Source organism: Phacochoerus africanus, chromosome 11, assembly GCF_016906955.1.
Source record: "Phacochoerus africanus isolate WHEZ1 chromosome 11, ROS_Pafr_v1, whole genome shotgun sequence".
Taxonomy (NCBI): Eukaryota; Metazoa; Chordata; class Mammalia; order Artiodactyla; family Suidae; genus Phacochoerus; species Phacochoerus africanus.
In genome coordinates, this window is record NC_062554.1 from 45,526,384 (window position 1) to 45,551,364 (window position 24,981).

At 42.0% G+C, this 24,981-nt stretch overlaps 2 protein-coding genes across 2 annotated transcripts in view; both read left to right on the top strand.

The window, feature by feature from the left end:
• The window catches only part of ARCN1 (archain 1), a 34,112-nt gene extending 14,228 nt beyond the window's left edge, over positions 1 to 19,884 (top strand). The window contains exons 3-10 of the mRNA XM_047752486.1: positions 432 to 611; positions 740 to 945; positions 2,284 to 2,448; positions 9,225 to 9,390; positions 11,315 to 11,462; positions 12,506 to 12,614; positions 15,959 to 16,163; positions 17,983 to 19,884. Coding sequence (XP_047608442.1) covers positions 432 to 611; positions 740 to 945; positions 2,284 to 2,448; positions 9,225 to 9,390; positions 11,315 to 11,462; positions 12,506 to 12,614; positions 15,959 to 16,163; positions 17,983 to 18,072 — 1,269 coding nt within the window. The 3' untranslated portion in view covers positions 18,073 to 19,884. The remainder of the gene's footprint in view (positions 1 to 431; positions 612 to 739; positions 946 to 2,283; positions 2,449 to 9,224; positions 9,391 to 11,314; positions 11,463 to 12,505; positions 12,615 to 15,958; positions 16,164 to 17,982) is intronic.
• A 4,588-nt stretch (positions 19,885 to 24,472) lies between these two features.
• The window catches only part of PHLDB1 (pleckstrin homology like domain family B member 1), a 47,333-nt gene continuing 46,824 nt past the window's right edge, over positions 24,473 to 24,981 (top strand). The window contains exon 1 of the mRNA XM_047754120.1: positions 24,473 to 24,732. The gene's annotated coding sequence lies outside the window, so the exon portion shown is untranslated. The remainder of the gene's footprint in view (positions 24,733 to 24,981) is intronic.

A 24,981-nucleotide genomic window follows, 5' to 3' on the forward strand; every position in this document is an offset into this window, starting at 1 on the left:
ACCACAGCTCACGGCAACGCCGGATCCTTAACCCACTGAGCAAGGGCAGGGACCGAACCCGCAACCTCATGGTTCCTAGTCGGATTCGTTAACCACTGCGCCACGACGGGAACTCCTTTTTTTGTTTTTAAATTTAAATTTTTTAAAATTTTTTTAGGGCTGCACCCAAGCCATGTGGAAGTTCCAGGCTACTGTTCGAATTGGAGCTGCTGCTGTTAGCCTACAGCACAGCTCACGGCAATGCCAGATCCTTAACCTACTGAGTGAGGCCAGGGATCAAACTCGCATCCTCATGGATACTAATCCATGAGGATTCTTAACCTGTTGCACTACAACAGGGACTCCTAGAAGTTTGTGTACTTTAAAGATTAAGACCTGGAAAACATAACAGTTGATAAATCTAAATCTTTTTCATCACTCTCTGTGATTAGATTCCTGAATATTGCCGAGCCTTGGAAGAGAATGAAATATCTGAGCACTGTTTTGATTTGATTTTTGCATTTGATGAAATTGTTGCCCTCGGATACCGGGAGAATGTTAACCTGGCACAGATCAGAACCTTCACAGAAATGGATTCTCATGAGGAGAAGGTGTTCAGAGCAGTGAGAGAGGTAAGTAGGGTCTTCTTTGGGACTGCTGGGTTTGTATATCTTTATTTTAGACTTCACTGCCTGATTTTCCTGTTGCTATTCACTAGTCTACACTGTACTCAAAGCTACATCCATGTCTCTTTTCATAGACTCAAGAACGTGAAGCCAAGGCTGAGATGCGGCGTAAAGCAAAGGAGTTACAACAGGCCCGAAGAGATGCAGAAAGACAGGGCAAAAAAGCACCAGGATTTGGGGGATTTGGAAGCTCCACAGTATCTGGAAGCAGCACAGCTGCTATGATCACAGAGACCATCATTGAAACTGATAAACCAAAAGTGGCACCTGCACCAGCCAGGTATAATCCAGTGTATTACCTAGTGTGCAATACTAGAATGAAAGATGAAGCCTATATGTATGTATCTTAGAGTGATATGATTTCTAGGCAAACTGTAAATAATGAGTGACTTAATGAAGTGAGATGTAATATTAACCTTGACTACATAATTTGGGGATAAAGAAAAAATCTGAATGTGGAATTTTCCCTTTTGTGTGAGAGAGTTCTTTTGTAAATTATATCGATCTTAATTTCCTATGAAAGTTGCCTTATTTTGGGAGAAGAGGGGATTTTTTTTTTTTGGTCTTTTTAGCCTCCCCCCGCCCCTGCCAGCATATGGAAGTTCCCAGGCTAAGGGTCCAATCAGAGCTGTAGCTTTTGGCCTACGCCACAGCCACAGCAATGCAGGATCCGAGCCACATCTTCAACCTAGACCATAGCTCACGGCAATGCTGGATCTTTACCTCTAACCCCCTGAGTAAGGCCAGGGATTGAACCCGTGTCCTTGTGGATCCTAACTGGATTGTTACCACTGAGCCATGATGGTAACTCCAAAGAGGAAATATTTAACTATTAATGGAACATTTTATTTTTCCTTTTTGGCCTTGCCTGCTGCAAGTGGAAGCTTCCAGGCCAAGGATTGAACCTGTGCCACAGCAGTGACAACACCGGGTCTTTAACACTGAGACACAGAGGAACCCTTGGAACATGTAATTTTAGTTTAGTGTTCATAAATGTATTTGGGGGGAAATCTGAACTACCTGAAATTAAATACAAAAGTTTGTATACAGGTATATTTATCTGAATTGAACATAGAAAGCTTTTCATCAGATCATAATTCTTTTTTTTTTTGTCTTTTTTTTTGCTATTTCTTTGGGCCGCTCCTGCGGCATATGGAGGTTCCCAGGCTAGGGGTCGAATCGGAGCTGTAGCCGCCAGCCTATGCCAGAGCCACAGCAACGCAGGATCCGAGCCATGTCTGCGACCTACACCACAGCTCACGACAACGCCGGATCGTTAACCCACTGAGCAAGGGCAGGGACTGAACTAGCAACCTCATGGTTCCTAGTCGGGTTCGTTAACCACTGCACCACGACGGGAACTCCCAGATCATAATCCTTATAAAAGTATGCCTTTGGTTTTTGGGTACTTGAAGCTTACATATTAATTGCCCAATTTGGGCAGGGAGTAGTCTAGTTGTCCACTCAACATTAGGAAGTTCAGTTTTTCCCTCGAGGTACTCACATTCCTCTTAAAGAACAACTTGAGGGAAAGCTTCAGTAATAGAGAGTATTAATTCATTTTTAATTTTTTAAATCATGTGAATGTCTTTTCTGATTTTTGTATTCTTCCACTTAGGCCTTCAGGCCCTAGCAAAGCTTTGAAACTGGGAGCCAAAGGAAAGGAAGTAGATAACTTTGTGGACAAATTGAAATCTGAAGGTGAAACTATCATGTCCTCCAATATGGGCAAGCGTACCTCTGATGCAACCAAAGTGCATGCTCCTCCCATTAATATGGAAAGGTAAGTAGTAACTCTTTAAGTAAAAACACTACATAGTGTTAAAAAATTTCTTTATCTCAATGCGTTGTAAGTTCTTTTTGTGTCTTTTAATTTCTCCAGATTTGAACAACTTAAGAGTATATTCTAGGTATGAACATGAGGTCTTCTTTTTTGTCCTCTCTTAACTGTGATTGGGGATTCTTAGCCATTTAATTTACCATTTTATCAACTCTCTGTTGTCTGAATTTAACAAAAATAATTTGTCTTCATGCCTAGTGTATACTTGTCTCTTAAAATGGACTTTTTTTGTGTGTGTGTCTTTTTAGGGCTGCACCTGTGGCATATAGAGGTTCCCAGGCTAGGGGTAGAATTGGAGTTATAGCTGCTGGCCTACACCACAGTCACAGCAACGTGGGACACAGCTCATGGCAACACCAGATCCTTAACCCACGGAGCAAGGCCAGGGATTGAACCAGTGTCCTCATGGATACTAGTAGGGTTCGTTCGCCACTGAGCCATGACGGGAACTCCAGACTTTTTTTTTTTTTTTTTGTCTTTTTGCTATTTCTTGGGCCGCTCCCGCGGCATATGGAGGTTCCCAGGCTAGGGGTCCAATTGGAGCCGTAGTCTCCGGCCTACGCCAGAGCCACAGCAACGCTGGATCCGAGCCGCGTCTGCAACCTACACCACAGCTCACGGCAACGCCGGATCATCAACCCACTGAGCAAGGGCAGGGACCAAACCCTCATGGTTCCTAGCTGGATTCGTTAACCGCTGCGCCACGATGGGAACTCCCAGACTTTTTTTTTTTTAAGTATACTTGATTTACAATGTGTTAGTTTCACGTGCACAGCACAGTGATTTTATTTATACGTGTATGTATTCTTTTTCAGATTCTTTTCCTTTATAAGTTATTACAAAATATTGAGTATAGTTCCCTGTGCTATACAGTAGGTCCTTGTTGGTTATCTCTTTTATATACAGTAATGTGTATATGTTTATCTTAATTCCCAAATTTATCCTTCACCCCAACACTTTACCTTTTGGTAGCCGTAAATTTGTATTTTTTGTTTTGTTTTATTTGTTGTCTTGTTGGCTGTACCCATGGCATACAGAAGTTCCCAGGCCAGGGATCAAATCTCTGCCACAGCAGTGGCAATGTTGGATCGTTATCTCACGAAGCTACCAGGGAACTCCCATAAGTTTGTTTTCTGTGTGGGTCTATTTCTGTTTTGTAAATAAGTTCTTTTTTTTTTTTTAAGATTCCACATATAAGTAATACTATATAAATATCTTTAATAGCAAATAATGTACTATCTTTTGCCTTTTAAGTATTTGAGACCAGTGTAGAATACTTTGATTTGTCTCTTATCTCAGGACTGTGGTACTAGTTGCTAACATTTTTAAGTAGTAGTTATCAAGTTCACATATTCATGACTAAGATTTCTTGTCTTGAAGCCCAGACCTTCTACTCTTACTGATAATTTTGAGGTCAAGTGAAAAATGAGTCTAGGAGGATACTTCTATCAGGTGTGCATAAAAGAGGAGTATTTTGTTTGTTTTTCTCTGCATGAAATGAACAGGGTTACACTGGAATAAATCTCAAATCACTAAACCTCCTGTACTCTTCCTAGCGGTGGCTTTGAGTGAGACAGAGGGCTTGATAGTATTTAATAAGATGTTGGAGGAGTTCCCACTGTGGTTCAGCAGAAAAGAACCCGACTACTGGAGTTCCCGTCGTGGCTCAGTGGTTAACGAGGAACCAACTAGGAACCATTAGGTTGTGGGTTCGATCCCTGGCCTTGCTCAGTGGGTTAAGGATCAGGCATTGCCCTGAGCTGTGGTGTAGGTCGAAGACATGGCTCGGATCCCTCGTTGTGGCTGTGGCATAGGCTGGTGGCTACAGCTCCGATTAGACCCCTAGCCTGGGAACCTCCATATGCTGTGGGAGCGGCCCTAGAAAAAGACAAAAAGACAAAAAAAAAAAAAAAAGAACCCGACTATTATCCATGAGGATGCGGGTTTGATCTCTGGCCTTGCTCAGTGGGTTAAGGATCCACGTTGTCTCAAGCTGTGGTGTAGGTTGCAGGTGCAGCTCAGATCCCACATTGCTGTGGCTGTAGCATAGGCGGGCAGCCACAGCTCCAGTTCAACCCTAGCCTGGGAACTTCCATATGCTGTGGGTGCTGCCCTAAAAAGACAGGAAAAAAAAAAATATTGGAGACTCTTTTGAACAATGAAATGCTTCTTGAGCATGGAGCAAACACTTTTTTTTGTTTTAAACTTACTTTTTTATTAAAGTATAGTTGTTTTACATTGTGCCAATTTATGCTGTACAGCAAAGTGACCTATTCATAGATATATATACATTCCTTTTCTTATATTATCTTCCATCATGGTCCCTCCCAAGAGATTGGGTATAGCTCCCTGTGCTGTATAGTAGGACCTAATTGCTTATCTATCCTAAATGTAATAGCATCTACTAACCCCAAACTCCCTGTCCATCCCACTCCCTTCCCTCTCCCTGTTGGCAACCACAACTCTATGTCTGTGAGTCTGTTTCTCTTTTGTATATAGGTTCATTTGTGCCTTACTTTATTTATTTTATTATTTACTTACTTATTTTGCTTTTTAGGGCCTCACCCTCAGCATATGGAAGTTCCCAGGTCAGGGGATGAATTGGAGCTACATCTGCTGGCCTACTCCACAGCCACAGCAATGTGGGATTCGAACCATGTCTGTGACCTACACCACAGCTCATGGCAACACCAGATCCCTAACCCACTGATCGAGGTCAGGGATCGAAGCCATGTCCTCAGGGATACTAGTCAGGTTTGTTACCTCTGAGCCACAAGGGGAACTCCCTGTGCTATATTTTAGATTCCACATATAAGTAATATCATATGGTATTGATCTTTCTGATTTATTTCATTAATATGATAATCTCTTTTTTTTCAGAGCTTATTAACCAGTTTGCTTTTATAGATTTATTTCTTTTTATTATTTTTTATTGGGATCTTAAAAATTTTTTTTTTCATTACAGTTGATTTATAATGTGTCAATTTCTTTTTTTTCTTTTTTTGTCTTTTCTAGGGCCGCTCCCGTGGCATATGGAGGTTCCCAGGCTAGGGGTCTAATCGGAGCTGTAGCTGCCAGCCTACACCACAGTCACAGCAACTCGGGATCCTAACCACATCTGCAACCTACATCACAGCTCACGGCAACACCAGATCCTTAATCCACTGAGCAAGGCCAGGGATTGAACCCGCAACCTCATGGTTCCTAGTCGGATTCGTTAGCCACTGTGCCACAACGGGAACTCCATAATGTGTCAATTTCTACTGTACAGCAGAGTGACCCCCATTATGCATACACACACACACACACACACACACACACCGCATTCTTTTTTTCACATTATCCTCCGTCATGTTTCATCACAAGTGATTGGATATAGTTCCGTTTGCTGTACATCAGGATCTCATTGCCTGTCCACTCCAGATGCAGTAGTTTGCATCTACTAACTCCAAACTCCCAGTCCATTGCACTCCCCTCTCCCCTTTGGCAACCACGAGTCTGTTCTCCATGTCCACGAGTTTGTTTCTTTTCAGTAGAGAGTTCATTTGCGCCATATATTAGATTCCAGATATGTGTTATCATATGGTATTTGTCTTTCTCTTTCTGACTTATTACTTCACTTATTATGAGAATCTCTAATTCCATCCATGTTGCTGCAGATGGTATTATTTTGTTATTTTTTATGGCTGAATAGTATTCCATTGTGTGTGTATATACCACATCTTAATTCAACTGTCTGTCTGTGGACATTTAGGTTGTTTCCATGTCTTAGCTATTGTGAATAGTGCTGCAGTGAGCTTAAGGGTGCATGTTCATGAAATTTTTATCTCTATATATGCCCAGGAATGGGATTGCTGGAACATACGGTAGTTCTGTCCATACTGTTTTCCACAGTGATTGTACCAATTTACATTCACAGCAACAGTGTAGGAGTGTTCCCTTTTCTCTACACCCTCTCCAACATTTGTTATTTATAGACTTATTAATGATGGCCATTCTGATTGGTGTGAGGTGGTACCTCATTGTAGTTTTGATTTGCATTTCTCTAATAATTGGTGATGCTGAGCATTTTTTTGTGTGCCTACTCTGTCCATCAGTATGTCTTCTTTGGAGAAATGTCTGTTTAGGTCTTCTTCCCATTTTTCAGTTGGATTGTTTGGTTTTTGATTGTTGAGTTTTATGAGTTGTTTGTATATTTTGGAGATTAAGTCCTTGCTGGTTGCATCATTTGCAAGTATGTTCTCCCATTCTGTAGGTTGTGTTTTTTTTTTTTTTCTGTTCTTAGGGCCACACCTGTGGCATATGGAGGTTCCCAGGCTATGGGTCAAATCAGAGCTACAGCTGCCGGCCTATGCCATAGCCACAGCAACACAGGATCCAAGCCACATCTGCGACCTACACCACAGCTCGCAGCAATGCCACATCCTTAGCCCACTGAGCAAGGCCGGGAATTCAAGCCACAACCTCATGGTTCCTAGTCGGATTTGTTTCCGCTGTGCCACGATGGGAACTCCTATTTTTGTTTTTTATTTCTATTGCCTTGGGAGACTGACCTAAGAAAACATTTGTATGGTTTATGTCAGAGAATGTTTTGCCTATGTTCTCTTCTAGGAGTTTTATGGTGTCATGTCTTAACATTTAAGTCTTTAAACCATTTTGAGTTTATTTTTGTATATAGTGTGAGGGTGTGTTTGGAGCAAGTGCTTGTGAAGGTAAATGAGAACTTGCATGCATTGTTGGTTTTTGTTTGTTTTTTATTTTTGTCTTTTTGTCTTTTCTAGAGCTGAACCTGTGGCATATGGAGGTTCCCAGGCTAGGGGTCTAATCGGAGCTGTAGCTGCCAGCCTACACCACAGCCACAGCAATGTGGGGTCCGAACTGTGTCTGTGACCTACACCACAGCTCACGGCAACACCAGATCCTTAACCCACTGAGCCAGGCCAGGGATTGAACCCGCAACCTCATGTTCCTAGTCAGATTTGTTAACCACTGAGCCACAACAGGAACTCCCACATGCATTGCTTTTTTGTTTTGTCTTTTTAGGGCTGAACCTGCAGCACACGGAGGTTCCCAGGCTAGGGGTTGAATTGGAGCTGTTGCTGCTGGCCTATGCCAGAGCCACAGCAATTCCAGATCTGAACCATGTCTGCCACCTACACCACAGCTCAGGGCAATGCCTGATCCTTAACCCACTGAGCAAGGCCAGGGATTGAACCCACAACCTCATGTTTCCTAGTTGGATTCGTTTCCGCTGCACCACAATGGGAACTCCAAGCATGCATTGTTTTTAAGATACACTCCTCTGTGGTCTTGAAACTCATGCCTTTTTTTCTGGGAAGATTTAGAGGTTGGAACAGAACAAAGTGGGATGCCAGAATAGTTTTTTTAAGCCTCTGAAGTTCACCTGGCTAAAAATAGTTTTAGTGAGGAATATGGATAGATTGTTCTTGGTAACTACCCATAGCAGCAGTACCTTTTATTTTACTTATTTTTAAAATTAGGTTATATATTCATATAGTTCAAAATTCAAAAGATTGAAAGGGCATATTACTCTAAAACTTCTTCCTCCCACCCAGCCATGCAGATTTCTCTTTTTATAGGCAACTGGTATTAAATAATTTTTTATGCATCTTATGAGAGGGATAGTCTATATATAGATGAAAGAAAACATGGTATAATTTGTTTTTCTCTTCTTTATACGTAAGTGGTGGCATACTAGATACTTTATTTATTTATTTAGTCTTTTAGGGCTGCACCCACAGTATATGAAGGTTCCCAGGCTAGGGGGTCTAATCAGAGCTGTAGTCGCTGGCCTATACCACAGCAACGTCGGATCTGAGCCGCCTCTGTGACCTATACCACAGCTCTCAGCAACGCTGGATCCTTAACCCAGGAGCAAGGCCAGGGATTGAACCCGCAACCTCATGGTTCCTAGTCAGGATCGTTTCTGCTGTGCCATGACAGGAACTCCCAAGACAAGACTTTTAAATGCAATTTACCTTACCCTAGAATAATAGATCTTATACTACTATAAAGGGCATTATTAAGTCAGCTGATAAAATTGGCATATGAATGGTAGGTTAAATAAAAGTATTATAAAAATGTAATTTATGAAGTTAATAACAATGCTGTGTTTATGTAAGAAAATACTCTGTTCTTACAAAATATATTCTAAAAATGTTTAGGGGTAAAAGGCCATGATGTATTTAATCTGCCTCTAACGGGTTCAGGGAAAAGAGTAAAATATATTTGTATAGGGCATTCCCATTCTGGCTCGTGGGTTAAGAACCCAGCTAGTATCCATGAGGATGTGGGTTCGATCCCTGGTCTTTCTCAGTAGGTTAAAGGATTCAGCATTGCTGTGAGCTGTGATAGCAGGTACGGCTTGGATCTTGCATTGCTGTGGCTGTGGTGTAGGCCAGCAGCTACAGCTCTGATTTGATCTGTCATGTATTTAAGTTGTTCCGCTATTGTTGTTTCTATATTTTTGCCATTACAAGCAATTCTTCAGTGAATAATTTACTAGTTGTTTTGTATAGGTGAGAATTTATCTGTAGGATGAGGAATTGCTGAACCAAAAGGAATAATGCTTTAAATTTTGATACATCTGGTCGCAGCACCTTAAAATAAGTTGCTGATGGCTAATCACCATTAAACCCCAGAGAAAGAGGGTTCTAGTTTCTCCCTTTCTGAACAAATTTATTATTCTTTCTCTGCAGTGTGCACATGAAGATTGAGGAAAAGATCACACTAACCTGTGGGCGAGATGGAGGATTACAGAATATGGAGTTGCACGGCATGATCATGCTTAGGATCTCAGATGATAAATTTGGCCGAATTCGACTTCATGTGGAAAATGAAGATAAGAAAGGGGTGCAACTGCAGGTGTGTAGTGGCTTTTGAAAAGAGAATATTAAGGCTTTCATCTACCTAGCACAGTCTTTCTCATCTGGGGTTCCTTATATGAACCACAGAACACAGAAGATTATTTAAGTTTTATCACTAGTGCCATTCTAGATGCCTAGGAAAGAAGTTAATTTATTACCTACAAATGATGCCTTGAGTCAATAAACGCCTTCCCAAGCTGGTTGTGAATGACTGACAGAAACTGTTTGAGTATGGACTTTTAATATTAGAATTGAATGAAAAGTTATTTAGAAATCTAATGACTTCGTACTAACAAAAGTACAAAGAGATGCTTATCTATTACTATTTTGCAAAGAGTAAATTCATTTAGGATATTGCTTGAAATATAGTTTAAAAAACAACAAAAGTTTAAAAAGTTAATAGAGAGGTATTTTATTAAAATAAGTTGTGATGCTTAAGTTTATTCATTCTGCTGCTATATTAACTGCTAATGCTTGTTTTATTAGCTGAAAGGCAATATACAATGGTCTATTTGAAAAGTGCGTAAAATTTTTACAAAATAAATATGTATATTCCACCTACCTAGATATGTTAGAGACTTTATATTATCACGTTTATATTATTCTTTTTACATTTTGTTTAGATAATCTTCTGTCTCTTGTCACAAGAACAAAGCTTTTTCAGAGAAAGTGATTTTTGTCTACTTTTTTCCCTTTCACAACCAGCACACAGTTGTCTTTTGGAAGTAGTGCTTATATATTATTTGACAACAGCTTTACTGGCTCCCCCCCCCCCTTTTTTTTTAATAGTTGATTTACAATGTTCTGTCAATTTCTGCTGTACACTTTGCTATCCTAAAGTTATTTCTTTTTCCTTTTTTCCTCCTAATATTACTTCTTTTAAAAAAAATCGGTCTTTCATGGAGTGCCCATCATGGCTCAGGGGAAACAGTCCGACTAGGAACCATAGGTTGTGGGTTCAATCCCTGGCCTTGCTCAGTGGGTTAAGGATCTGGCATTGCTGTGAGCTTTGGTGTAGGTCACAGACAAGTCTTGAATCTGGTGTTGCTATGACTGGTACGTAGGCCCGAGGCTATAGCTCTGATTTGACCCTAGCCTGGGAACCTCCATATGCCATGTGTGTGGCCCTAAAAAGCAAAAAATAAAATAAAATAAAAATTTTTTAAAAATTAGTCTTTCTTAGTTGGCCTAAGTTTGAACAACTTTCAGCTCTCTAGGCAAAATTGCAACTAAACTTTCCACAGAGCTTTTCCCTCCCCACCCTCCTTAGTATAAGGCCAGACAGCTAGTTGACCCAGACAGCTGATCAGCGTCTAACATTAGTCTTCTACTTGGCAAGCATGGCCCCACCATGAGGCTGCTTCATGTAAAGCGTTTTTGTAAAGGACTTGGTTAATGGTCTTTTAATTTTTTCAATTACAAAATTACCAACTTGTTACTTACAAAATGGAGTTGAAATTACTTTTTTTATTACTATTTTTTAAATATATTAAAACTTTTTTTTTTGTCTTTTTTAGGGCCGCAGCATATGAAAGTTCCCAGACTAGGGGTCTAATCGGAGCTGTAACCACTGGCCTATGCCAGAGCCACAGCAACTTGGGATCCAAGCCGCATCTGCGACCTGCACCACAGCTCACGGCAACGCCGGATCCTTAACCCACTGAGCAAGGTCAGGGATCGAACCTGCAACCTCATGATTCCTAGTTGGATTTGTTAACCACTGCGCCACGATGGGAACTCCAAATGTATTAAATCTTTAAAAAGTCTTTGAAGAAGGGAAGTCTTTCTTCAAATCAGAAAGAATTATACTTTTTTGGTACCCTGTTTTAGATGTTTAAATTATGGACCATGTAAGGCCAGAAGGAATGTATTTCTTGTTTTAGCATGTCTGAACCTCAGAAGTTTTCTTTTCCTTGTTTCAGACCCATCCAAATGTGGATAAAAAACTTTTCACTGCAGAATCTCTCATTGGCTTGAAGAATCCAGAGAAGTCATTTCCAGTCAACAGTGATGTAGGAGTGCTAAAGTGGAGACTACAAACCACAGAGGAATCTTTTATTCCACTGACAAGTAGGTGCCTCTGGCCAGTCCTACTAAGCTATTATGCACTGAGAACTAGAAATAGCCCTGGCTTATACAGTCTTATCTTCATCACCATAATTCTTTCTGACAGAATGACGTTCTTTCAAAATGAACTCAGTGCTGCACTTCATGTGTTGTAATGATTAGCATTAATTTTTTTTTGTCTTTTTTTTTGCATTTTCTAGGGCTACTCCCACAGCATATGGAGGTTCCCAGGCTAGGGGTCTAATCGGAGCTGTAGCCGCTGGCCTTTGCCACAGCCACAGCAACACAGGATCTGAGCCGTGTCTGTAACCTACACCACCGTTCACGGCAACGCCAGATCCTTAACGCACTGAGCAAGGCTAGGGATCAAACCCGCAACTTCTTGGTTCCTAGCTGGATTCATTAACTACTGAGCCGTGACGGGAACTCCAAGCATTAATTTTTAATACCTTTAATTTTGAAGCCATTTTTTTTTCTTTTTCGGCTGCACCTACAGTTTGTGGAAGTTTCTAGGCCAGAGGTCGAATCTGAGCCACATCTGTGGCAATGCCAGATCCTTAACCCACTGTGCTGGGCCAGGGATCGAACTGGTGCTGCCACAGAGACAAGCTGGATCATTAACCCACTGCACCACAGCAGGACTCCTGAAACCATTATTTTTAATTTTTAAAAATAATTTAATTAATTAATTTATTTAAAGGCCACACCTGCGGCATGTGGAAGATGTCAGTCTAGGGGTCGAATCAAAGCTGCAGCTGCTGGCATATACCACAGCCAGCAGTAACACCAGATCCAAGCTGCATCTGCGACCTATGCTGCAGCTTGTGGCAATGCAGGATCTTTAACCCACTGAGCGAGGCTAGGGATTGAACCTGCATCCTCATGGATACTAGTGGAGTTCGTTTCTTCTGAGCCACAAGTAGGAGCTCCCTGAAACCATTATTTTTAACAGTTTACGTTAGGATGTTTCTGGCCTACAGCTGTCTGTTTTGATTTACCATCTTCTCCTTTTTCTAATGTCATACCTGCTTTGCTTTTCTCTTCAGTCAATTGCTGGCCCTCGGAAAGTGGAAATGGTTGTGATGTCAACATAGAATATGAGCTGCAAGAAGATAATTTAGAACTGAATGATGTGATTATCACCATCCCACTCCCGTAAGTTCCCCATATAATTTTTTCTATAGTGAGTTTATAGAACTAACCTTTTGGAGGCAGCACTTAGCTGGCTTTCGTTCTGTTTGTTTCTCATAAAGGCCAGTTGTGAAAGAAGCCAGGTTCAGAAGGCAGCATATTTACTTTGATTCCACATATAAGACATTCTGAAAAGATAATACACTTAGAAATCAGACATTTGACTGCAAAGAGAGGAAGCATTTGATTGCAGAGGAGCACAAGGGAACTTTTGGAGATGATGCAAGTGGTCTATGGCCTGATTATAATGGTGCTTACAGGATACATCTTTAAGAATGCATTGAGCTGTACACTTTTAAAGGAGTGGGTTTTACTGACTTTAAAGTCAAACAAAGCTGGTTCTAGAGCTGTTTTTAGTCGTTGGTCCTCAGTTTGTTCATATAGTAATGAAGGTTTCCAGAAGGGGGAGCCAGTTCTCAATCAGACTTCTTTCCTCTTTTGTTTTGCAACTGTGAAGGGAATTGAGTCTGTCAGACTAAATTTTTCTTTTTCACTTTGCTCTCTAAACTTTAGGCTGAAGATGAGAGTATGTTTTCAAAGATCCTATTCTTGCTGAAAATAAGATATCTGCATTAGTTTCAGCAGATTTTCCCACAGCTTTATTGAATTATAGTTGACAAGCAAGTAAACTACATATATTTAAATCATACAATCTAATAAGTTTTGACATGTATGCATCTATGAAACCATCATCACAATTAAGATAACAAAATATCTGTTACCCCCAGGAGTTTGGTACCAGTGAGTTTTTTGTTTTTTAATTTTGGGGTATAGTTGCTTAGTTCCAGTAAGCTTTTGATGTATGCTTAAATGGCCTACCTTCCTAGGATCTTCTAGAAATACTGTCTACCTTGTTTATCTCCTCACTAGCGGATGACTGTAAACTGTTATTACTTCACATTGAATCCCTACTCCTCTCCTCTGACTCTTCTCACTCCAGTGATCAACTATAGGGCTTAATTATGAATACCCAGTAAGTGTATTCTTAGTGTGTTTTTACTGTTAAATTGCTCAGTTATTGGAGTTCCCATCATGGCGCAGTGGAAACAAATCTGACTAGGAACCATGAGGTTGTGGGTTTCATCCCTGGCCTAGCTCAGTGGGTTAAGGATGCAGTGTTGCCTTGAGCTGTGGTGTAAGTCACAGACTCAGCTCGGATCCTGCGTTGCTGTGGCAGTGGTATAGGCCAGCAGCTACAGCTCCAGTTAGACCCCTAGCCTGGGAACCTCCATATGCCTCGGGTACAGCCCTAAAAAGCAAAATAAATAAATAAAAATATAAACTAAAGTGAAATTAGATTTAAATTATGGTTTGAGGAGTTCCCATGGTGGCTCAGTGGTTAATGAATCCGACTAGGAACCATGATATTGCGGGTTCGCTCCCTGGCCTTGCTCAGTGAGTTAAGGATCCAGCGTTGCTGTGAGCTGTGGTGTAGGTCGCAGACGCGGCTCAGATCCCATGTTGCTGTGGTTCTGGTGTAGGCTGGCAGCTACAGCTCGGATTAGATCCCTAGCCTGAGAACCTCCATATGCCATGGGAGCGGCCCTAGAAAAGGCAAAAAGACAAATAAATAAACAAACAAACAAAAGTTTGATTCAGGCCTTCGCATGGCCAGGTCTTATTTTAATTATTCTCATTGGCATATTTAAAAATATGCTTTATTACCAATATCCCCTTTAATGGGCTAATAATCATCTTATTCACAGCTTGGTTGTTATTTCAGAACAGTAGATGGCTACCTTGAACCGTTGTAAGACTTGGCGTTGGTGACAGGTGTGGGTTTTATTTTGTTAAGATTTATTTTACTGGACTATTTTTAGGATGCCACAAGTTTTAGGCCTCTCCATCCACCCTGTAATTGTGGTTATGATGGTTTCCTGTGTCTTAGTTAAGTTTTGCCATTGAAATCTCCAGAAGGGACCCTTAGACAGCATTTTACTCTGTTGTCTAGAACTGATCAAATTAGAGGAGATCAGAATCAGAATTGGAACAAGGGCAAAGAGAAGAAACATATACAACTGGGACCATGAAATCGATAAGGAAGAGTTAATTGTGCTATATCACCCTTAAAGTTTTCTTTGTCTCCGTTATTTACCCTGCCCCTAATATAAACATTGGATGTCACTGGTGAGTTAAAAGATGGTAAATTTAGAATGTGTAGGAGTAGGCGACACTGCCTGTCAGCCATGTGTGGGGGTACAGAGTACATCCTAACTAACCCTGGTTCTCCTGCAGATTAAGGACAACTATGCATCTCTCTCTCCCTTCATGTTCAAATTTTGCCCAGGGGTAATTATACTTTTACTTATCAAATAAATTTCACTAATTGGATTTTAAATCAAGTAAACACTCTGGTATCAAACTACAGTAAGTTTTGAAACCTTTTAAAATCTTTTGAAGACATTGTCTCAGGGGCCCATTTCATCTCTGTTCTAAATAAGGTGTTTACAGGAGTTCCCGTCGTGGCGCAGTGGTTAACGAATCCGACTAGGAACCATGAGGTTTCGAGTTCCATCCCTGGCCTTGCTCAGTGGGTTTAAGGATCCAGCGTTGCCGTGAGCTGTGGTGTAGGTTGAAGACGCGGCTCAGATCCTGCGTTGCTGTGGCTCTGGCGTAGGCCGGTGGCTACAGCTCCGATTAGACTCCTAGCCTGGGAACCTCCATATGCTGCAGGAGGGGCCCTAGAAAAGGCAAAAAGACCAAAAAAAAAAAAAAATCATCTGTTTACAGTCCCCCCCCACTGTTATCATCAACCTGTTTTTCCCCTCATTGGCACCTATAAAGAGAGCTACACTATGTTAAATTCCTTCTTGACAAGGCAGCAGACCATTAGTGCAGAATTTTTAGAAATAAATCCCTCTTAACACATTTATCAGCTTCAGTCCTCTGCTAGCTCCAGATCTAGTGTACAAGTTGGAGCAGCCCATGGCTGTTCGTACCAATTATATATGTTGCATGTATCTGTACCTACAAAAGAAATGAGTGACACCTTTAGCTGAGGTGCCTGAACTTTATTTATTTATTTATATTATTTTTTAATTACTAAATGAATTTTATTACATTTATAGGTGTACAGCAGTCATCACAACCAAATTTTATAGCATTTCCGTCCCAGATCCTCAGTGCACCCTCCCACCTTAAGGTGCTCAAACTTTGAACCTTGAAATTAGTAGGGAGTCTAATTCTTTCTAGGACTATATAAAAGTGGGCAGAACTTGAGAACCATAATCAAATTTGGGGCTGTTTTTCCTTGGCAGAGTTCTTCTAGCTATGGACAGCTAACTCGATACGGATGTTTCTTATGACAGATCTGGTGTTGGTGCACCGGTGATTGGTGAAATTGATGGCGAGTATCGACATGACAGTCGACGAAATACTTTGGAGTGGTGCCTGCCAGTGATTGATGCCAAAAATAAGAGCGGCAGCCTTGAGTTCAGCATTGCTGGGCAGCCCAACGATTTCTTCCCTGTTCAAGTCTCCTTTGTCTCCAAAAAAAATTACTGTAACATACAGGTATTCCCCGAAACCTTTTTTTTTGGCTGCCCCCACATCTTGCAGAAGTGCTCAGGCCAGGGATCAAATCTGAGCCACAGCAGTGACAACACCAAATCCTTATCCACTAGGCCACCAGGAAACTCCCCATTTTAATAGAGAGCTTATATGGGCAAAGTGGTAGCACAGATGTCAGATAGGCAGTATGGCTTCATGGTCAGAGCAGGAAATCAGAAAAGCTAGTGTTCTCCATGGATTCTATTGCTACGTCATTGTATAATCTTGGTCAAACTCTTCACATGCTTTATCTCAATTTTCCTCTCTAATCAAAGTAAAGAATTTGAACATGACCAGGTATAAAAGTACTTATGGGTCGTGCAAGAGTCCTATCTCTTAGTTGCCTTTTTTGTTTTATAATCTCATACATCTTAAAATCCATTTGCCAAAACACTCAACACATGACTTATTACTACCTTTTGTATTGTCACTTGGTTTGAACTGAAAAATAGAAGGAAAGTTTATTTGGAATGCAAAGTTATTGCCAAAAATGCTGATTCTAGTACAAATGGATACAATTTTTGTTTTAGTTTATGTCACAGCCTACCTTCATTAATATAGATAATCATAAGCCAGTTCTATTGTAAACTTTGTCCTCTAGGTAGGCAAAGCAATGGAAATTTGTGAACTCTTCCTTTAGATCATTATTTTTAACTCATTATTCCTCCAGTTTTTGAAATTTCATTACAAGGACCCAGTTCACATTGTTGTCCTCCCTTTGACTTGTTGATTTTCTTGCTATCCTGACACTGTCTTATCTTCCCAGATGGACTCTGTCTCACCTGTAAGTGCTTGGGAAGCTACAGTTTGCTCTTTTGGAAAATTCCGAAGAGCAGTTCTCTCTCTTTCCCCTCTCAGTTATTGGCTTAACCCCATCAATATTAGGGACACATTGTTGAGCCCAAGACATTTCCTTTTAGGGACCATTTGAAGAACAGGACCATATAATTCCTCTCTCAGAACCTCATTAGAAAATATGAATCAATGGTGCGAGTATTGTATTGATGCCATTTCAGGCACTATTATTTCAGGTAGTTCATTAAACTGGACACTTATTATTATTAATAAAAAGAAACCTCAGTAGAAGGACTCAGCCACATCTAGAAAATAAATATCATAGAGCAGCTTATAAGACTTTGAGAGCAAATTGAACAGTGTTGAATTGTTAGAATGTTTCATTTTGGGTGAAAATGTTATTGATCATCCTAATAGAATGTCTAAGACTTTCATTGGATTTATAGGGCAGAGCCTGGGCAGTGGCCACTCATTCTGGCCACTCTACGTGTCTTTCCAACAGTTATTATTTCTATATTGAGGGCAGATTAATTATGTTGGTGGGAAGGGTGATGTTATGAGCCACAGTTGTGAATTGAACTTTTTTTTTTAGTATTTCTGGTTTACTTTTAATACTGTTTTGGGGAATTTGCTCTTTTCTATACTGAGAATTTAGCTAGCACCTTAAAGACCCACTATCCTCAGGAGTTCCCGTCGTGGTTCAGTAGTAATGAACCCAACTAGTCTCCGTAAGGATGTGGGAGCGATCTCTGGCCTCGCTCAGTGGGTTAAAGATCTGGCGTTGCTGTGGGCTGAGGTGCAGGTTCCAGACACGGCTTGGGGTTGCTGTGGCCATGGCTGTAGTGTAGGTTGGTGGCTGCAACTGCAATTCAACCCCTAGCCTGGAAACTTCCATATGCTGCAAGTTCAGCCCTAAAAAGAAAAAAAAAAAAAAAAAAAAAGACACACCATCCTGCTGTTTTACCTTACTTTTTGTTTGTTTTCCTAGGTTACCAAAGTGACCCAGGTAGATGGAAACAGCCCTGTAAGGTTTTCCACAGAGACCACTTTCCTAGTGGATAAGTATGAAATTCTGTAATACCAAGAAGAAGGAACCGAAAAGGAACATTTTCAAATTAATAAAGAAGAAGCCAACAGTGGCTGAAGTTTTTTCCAAATCTACAAGCCATTGGAGACCCTTTTTTTCAAATACAGTGCACGATTTTCTGAGCGCAAAGGACCCTCAACTCATCCCCAGTGTTTCAGTGTCACAGAGACATTCTTTGGCAAAGAAATGACACAAAACATAAAAGGAAAGGCTGCTGATTTCTTTGGCAGATTTTACTGGCCAGCAGGATAGCAAGCTCTCCAGAGACTGCCCCCAGTTAAAAACTTTCTCTGCCTTCTCCTGAGTTGCTCTTTTATTTTAATCTCTAAATGTATTTCATAGTTTGTTTTTTAGAAGTTTTCTCTGTGGAAGATTTTAATCTTTCATACTCTTTTCTTTTACCTTCATTTTTTTCCTTTCCGTATATCCAATTAAGCACTGGACTCATCTGCATATAGGCATTGCATTTGGCACTCCAGGAACAGGTTGAGCTAATCCATTTTTGATTTTTGGACTATACAGCTGAACTATTTGAGGGGTATGGGATCTAGAAGTTAAAAGCTTAGGCTGTCTAATGTCTTTTTCCTATATCTGTTTATCCCTCCATTCCTTTGCCAGGCTGTCTTTCTTTCAGGCCTGTCCCTCCAGATTAGAACACTACTATGAATCCCATTTGTGTCCATATTAACAGACAGCTGAGAAGCACTTTTCAACTATTTGGGAGGAAAATGGTCACATTCAGTTAGGGATTTCACACCCATAGGTAATCATGTCTGTGGCTGGTGCTCCCCAGTCTTCCATTCTCCATATTTTGGGTACTTCAGCAAAAGCATGAAGCTCATGGTCTTAATAATCCATTCCTTCCCTGAGATTCACCACCTCCCTCTTCCTGGATGTTCTCTATGTCATCAGTTTTCTCCTTTCTGTCAGAGATGAGGTTATAATATTGGCCCTAAAGTGTCAAGGAGACTCCATTTTTTGCCACCAGGTTTTTAGCATTTCAACATGCAGCTGATTATATTGCTATGTAGGGATTACTGATACATACTCCATTTAACCTTCTAGCCTGCCCAACATTTTTTCAGCAGCCTATCTATCCCTGTCTCTGAAATCCTTCCTTTTTCTGCCCTAAGGCTTTTCTGTCGAGTGTCGTCATATAGTGGTTGTTTCTCAACTCCATCTTATTCATTACTTTTTTCAGTGAAGAAGACATCAGCCAGCCCATCATTGGCTTTTAACCCAGTATTGGACTGGTGGTTGGTGGAGTAGCTGTCAGGCTGCAGCCACAGGCCAGGGGAAGAGACAGGTGACTATAGATGACCTCCTGCACTTTCAGCAGGTTAGAGGGAACCACTCCTACTCTGAGTGACATCTGGCCTTCCCTGCAAAGAGTGTACTGTACTTGAAGCAAAGCAGTCACATACAAATGACCATGGATGGAATTGTTTGCCAAAGAAATTTTTGGCCTTTCCCTTTCCCTTAACTGCATCAGGGAAGAATCCTTATCTCTAGCTTGGTTTCCACATAAGGTTTTTTTGAGGAAGGGGACTGGGACAAGAAATCTGTCATGTAGTTAAGTAGGTAAGAAATCTTATTAATTCAGTTTTGTTTGAGAGTTGCTTGTCCATATGATTTTTTAAAAGTGAAGGTTTCACAAAAACTTTTTTTTCTGAAGTTGCTTTTGGGGTAATATTTAAAATGAGAGACATTTTGTAACCCTGTAAAATACATAGGGAATATAACATTCCAGTGTACACAAAGAAGGCAAATTCTTTAATCAAATAAAGAATATTATAAAGTGAATGTTTTTCAGACTTGACTCTCATACTTTGATATCTTGCTAAGTCAGGATGATGTAATGGGATCTAACATTAAAAATTAATAAGTTTCTTTAAGAGGAAATAATCTCTAAGTGTTCATTGCCTTTTCTCCCTATTAACAGATATTTTGCCTCCTTGTGTATTTTCTACATTCGAGTACACATACTCCTTACAGTACATTTTTAATTTGATGATATATGTGGACTTTTGATCTTAATTTTGTCAGTGGCAGTTTTAGAGTCAGGAAAATTTGGCTTCAATTTTAAAGAATAATCATAGTTGGGGATATCTTGTTCTCTTCCCCATTAGACAAACAGTGGTAAGAAGTAAGTGATACAGGCATGAGTGATGAATGCCTTGGGAGTTGATAATTCCCTCAGAAAAGGCGTCTTATTTTTTTTAAATTTAACTTAAATTATTGAATGTCACCAAGTTGTTTAGAAGGCAAATCTGATGAATAATAAGTTTCTGGAATGAAAAAGGTTTTTTTTTGTAATGGTGAAAGGCAAGATCTTGAATTTTTTTTCCTTGAGAGAAATAGCAAGTATCTGGTCTAATGTTACTCAAGTGTGGGTTGGCGCTGAGACTGTAACGTTAATCCAGTGAAATGAAGCACACCAAAACCACGCTGCACCGTCTTGCTGGCAGCTAATCCCTCTACTGTGTCAAGTGGACTTTTTACTTGGCCTCTTATGAGGGAGACTAATAAAATAATTAGATTGGACTGAGCATTCTGTTTAATGTAGATTTGTGGTTCTAGCTCTGGGTTAATTAATTCCACACAGAGGTGGTAGGAAGGTAGGTGAATTTCTTTTTTCTTTTTCCTTTTTTTTGTCCCATTTTTTAAAATGTTATTGAAGTGTAGTTGATTTACAAGTTGTGATAATTTCTGCTATACAACATAGTGATTCAGCTACACATACATATACATCCATTCTTTTTCAGATTCTTTTCCCATATAGATTATCACAGAATATTGATTGCATAGAGTTCCCTGTGCTGTATAGCAGGTCCCCATTGGCCAGGCATTTAATATACAGTGTGCATGTGCCAATCTCAAAGTGAATTCCTTTTAAAAAAGGTCTGTCATTCACCTACTCGCAGTGTTGAACCCCAAATCCGTGCATCTCTGACATGAAAATTTGCCCTTCATTTAGCATGGTTCACATGGGTAGGCTCTGAGCAATTTCTGGGGTTGATACAGAATAGCTTTTCTTAAAAGTGTCCATCTGCAGGCTCATTGGAAGAAGAGTGGAGAAAAATAAAAGTCCCCGTCAGATTTGAAGTTGAACTGGAAATAAACGGTGTACCCTACAGAGCTTTCTTGTCAAGGCAGATAAGCATTAACTGCAGCTAGTGATACTCAACATGGCACTCAGTGAAGGTGAGGAATAGTGCTTCTGTCCAGTAGGTTTCAGATGAATGGCTCAAAAAAGAAACAAAAACTCCGAATTGACTCCCTATACTATGCACATCTCTCATTGCAACATCCTCTCCATTCCCTCTTTTTGCCCCCTTTGGTAAATATATTTGCATGTCTAGAGTTTTTTTAAAAAAACTAGAAGATCCACAAATAGATTGGTTGCTGTATGTTGCTCCTGACCCAAGGGCATAAAGCATCTCTGCAAAAGTCAGTTTCACATCTTATCCTGGCAAGTTAGGGATTGATGTGGAGGCAAACCTTTAGGAAGTTTAGACTACTTTTCCAAATGGAGCTGTTCCCCTCTCAAACACAAGAAGTCAAGCAACCAGGCAGTCTTTAGAAGCTTGGGCTGCCTACCTACCCCAACCACTACCCTCACTGGCCAAAAAGGAAAGTTTTTTCCCTTGTTGTTGATAGGGCAGGGGCTATCAGGTTATTTAAGGCATTGACCCATTCTGGGAAGCTCTCATAGGTGTACTCTGTGATCAGGTTGATTACCAAACCAGGACTGGCTTTTTGAAAAATGTGTTACAAATTCAAAGCAATGAGAGAAATGGAAATAGGTCATTTCCCATTCTTTTGCCCAAAGGAATGTTGTTTTCAGCTCATAGAAAAGTTCTGAGCCATAGAGGGTAGACAGGACTAGTCTTCCGTCCTACCCAAATCTCTCACTCACCTTGGATGTATCTTAGTTATGGGTAGAAGTGTGGACTGTGCAATTTCTAAGACAAGCTGAGAAGAAAGCTGTTCTTCTGCGGCTACTGAAGAAAAAGTTTGAACTTTTTCTCCAAGTTGGATACAGCGAGGAGTTACTTGGCATCATTGCTGCCACCACACCTACACTAATGCTGCCTGGGTTGAGGATCCAAAGAGGCCAGAAAGGATAGCTTCCTGGGATAGGGTGTGTATCTACAGGGCTTGCTTGCTATAATGAGCAATAATCACCTCTTTCTGGGGCTGGAGGGAGTATAATTTGAGAGGAGGGACAGAGCTGGGAAATGTGCCGTGGCAAAGGCAGGATGGGTGGGGAAATCCACTCCTGACATTCATAGCCAAGTGCAGAGGGCCTTAAAAAAATCCACTCTTCCTTCCACACCCAGCCTTTGCCCTCTCCCCCTGCCTCCACTTCGGAAAGTCTGAAGCATGCTTGGGAAGCTGTTTTTTGCTTTCTTCTCCTCTCTTCCTCCCCCTTTCTAAGCTCCCAGCTGCTCGACCTCTTGCGTAACTGCGAGCGAGCACTGAGTGTTTTGATGGGCTCCAGATGTGGAGCAGGGTGGGGGTGGAGGGTGGGGATGGTAGGTCTGAAGTCTCCTGAGTGCTCTAACTGTGGGAATGCAGGGCCCCAACACAGCAGGAACAAGGACACATTGCACAGAGCCTTTATCATGGGGTCAGCTGGTTGCTGGGCTTCGAGGACAGAGAGCAGTTGAGTGATGTCTCAACTCTGTCTCAGCATCTGCAACCTCCGTGGCAGGCCTTTGATTATTCCCTGAAATTCCTCCTGACCAAGACGGTAAAGAAGAGCTGGAGTTGTGAAACAGAGTTATGTAAAATCTCTGGGGTACCCCAATCTGAGCCCCTTCCCTCAAATGCTGCGTCTTGGCACATAGGATACAACAGTTGGGTTTTGTTTTTTTGCCTTTTCTTTCTTAATTTTTTTTTTTAAGCAGAATAGCCTAAAAATTACTTTTATGATCTGCCTCATGAAAGATGGCTAGAATAAAAGTACTTTTATGAGCCTCAAACAGTATGAAAAAAGAATAAGAGGCTTCCACCCTCAACATTGCTCCCCACCCCTGGCCAAATCTTGGGGCTTTCCGGTACATACTGTAGCCTGATAGTTCAACCTCTGTTAGCTATAGCAGGTAGCTGCAAAGAGCTTCCCTCCCCCTCCCCCTTTTTGTCCATTGCCTGGCTCCAGTCATCTCCTGCCTCCTGCTGTGGGGGGCCCCCTGCTAATGCTGGCCCTGTCAATGAGTGACCAGAGATTCCTGAAGTTCAACCTCCTGCCGTTCCTGAGTTAGGTAGGGAGAGAGGGTACACACTAAAGTCACTGAATCAGAACAAGACTTGTCCCTGATTTTCTGCTATTCCCCCCCCCCTGGAATTGGGGCTTTCTGCTTTCTCCTTGGGGGCTTGGGGACTTTCTGCCTTCTCCTTCAGGGAGGAAGAGTCAGTCTCAGAAGTCCCTCTAATGCAAGTTAAAGGAATCCAGTCTAGCTGAGTTCAGTTCCCTGGGGCCTCCCCAGTCTCTTGAGGCAAGAGCTGGCTTTGCAAGGTAAGGATCACCTATCAGCGTTGGATTTCGGGTGGGGGTTGAAAAGGAGCATGACTTTCAGCCAGGCTCAGTTTCTAGGTTTCTCTTAGGTTTTTAGTCCCTCCTCTTTTTCCTTATTAACTTCTCAGTCCTACAGAGATCCAAACTGCTATAGGATGGTGTGCTCAACTATAAATCTATCATTTGCCTTCCAGTTATAATCCTGCAGGTTGCGGTGGGGGTGGAGCTAACAAGGGGCCAAGATGACACTTCCATTCAGCTTTCCTGTTCTTTACAGTTTGCATGGCACTTTAACATGCCTTCTTGTACCTATCCTTGAAAATATCTGTGCTACCGTATATGCAGGGTTATCAACCCCATAAGCTGTCATGGTGGTAGGATGAGCAGGGGCGACAGAGGCCAAACCTGGATATCCCCTGAAAGTATTTGGAAATATTGAGAGTGTGTTGGAGGGCTGTGACTATGAGGTTCACTGGGAGCTGATGGAGGGTTTAGACATCTAAAGTTCGGGCGGGGGGGGGGGGGACGGTAGAGAGAAACTGTCAATCCTCAGAAGCGCCTTAAAGCCTAGGATGGAGGGTGGTCTAAGAGAGTCGGACCCGGAAAGTGAGTGGGGATGGGGGGTGTATACGGTGGTGGTGGTAGCCGAGAGCCCAGCTGCAGAGATGAACAAAGCGGGCGCTGTGCAGGCGGGGGCGGGGGGGGGGGGAGGTGCTGCTATGGGAAAGGGTGGGTGGGGGGACCTTGGGCTCCGGTCCCGCAAGGGCGTCTCCTCAGGCTGGCCGGGCGGACGGGACGGGGGACGGGGGCGGGGACTAGCGGGGGGTGGGGGTGGGGTGGGGAATGGGGAGGCGGGACCCGCTGGCTCTCCTCCTACTTTCTGGGCTCCCAGGGAAAAGCAAGAGTGTTCTCCGGAGCCTGAGGCCTCAGAGGCTGAGCCGGGCTAAGGAACCGGTGTCCCCCTCTCCCGCCGAGGTAAGAACGTTCCCTCTCACTGAGCCTGCGAGTCCTGCTAGCTGCACTGCTGGGACAGGACAAGAGGAAATCCCAGGGGCCTGGAGACAGCCCTCAGATCAGCTTTGGGCTGGAGAGCCCGGAAGAAACCCTTAGAGGAGGAGGGGGTGCCTCAGGTGAGTGCATGGGAGCGCCAAGGTTTTTCTGCAGAATGGGCTTCGTTGCTTTCCTGGGAACTCCTTACTCTTGCCCTCCTGAGCCGCTGCCCGCGCTGCCGCCAGAGGGGGCCCTCGCGCTCCACCCCTCACCCCCTACCCCGCTCTGGAAGAACGAGGACCCTGTCCCTTCAGAGTCTCCTGCGGGAACCCAGACAGCCAGGCGATACCCCTGGGACTCGTCCGCCTGCCCCCCACACCTCTGCTCTT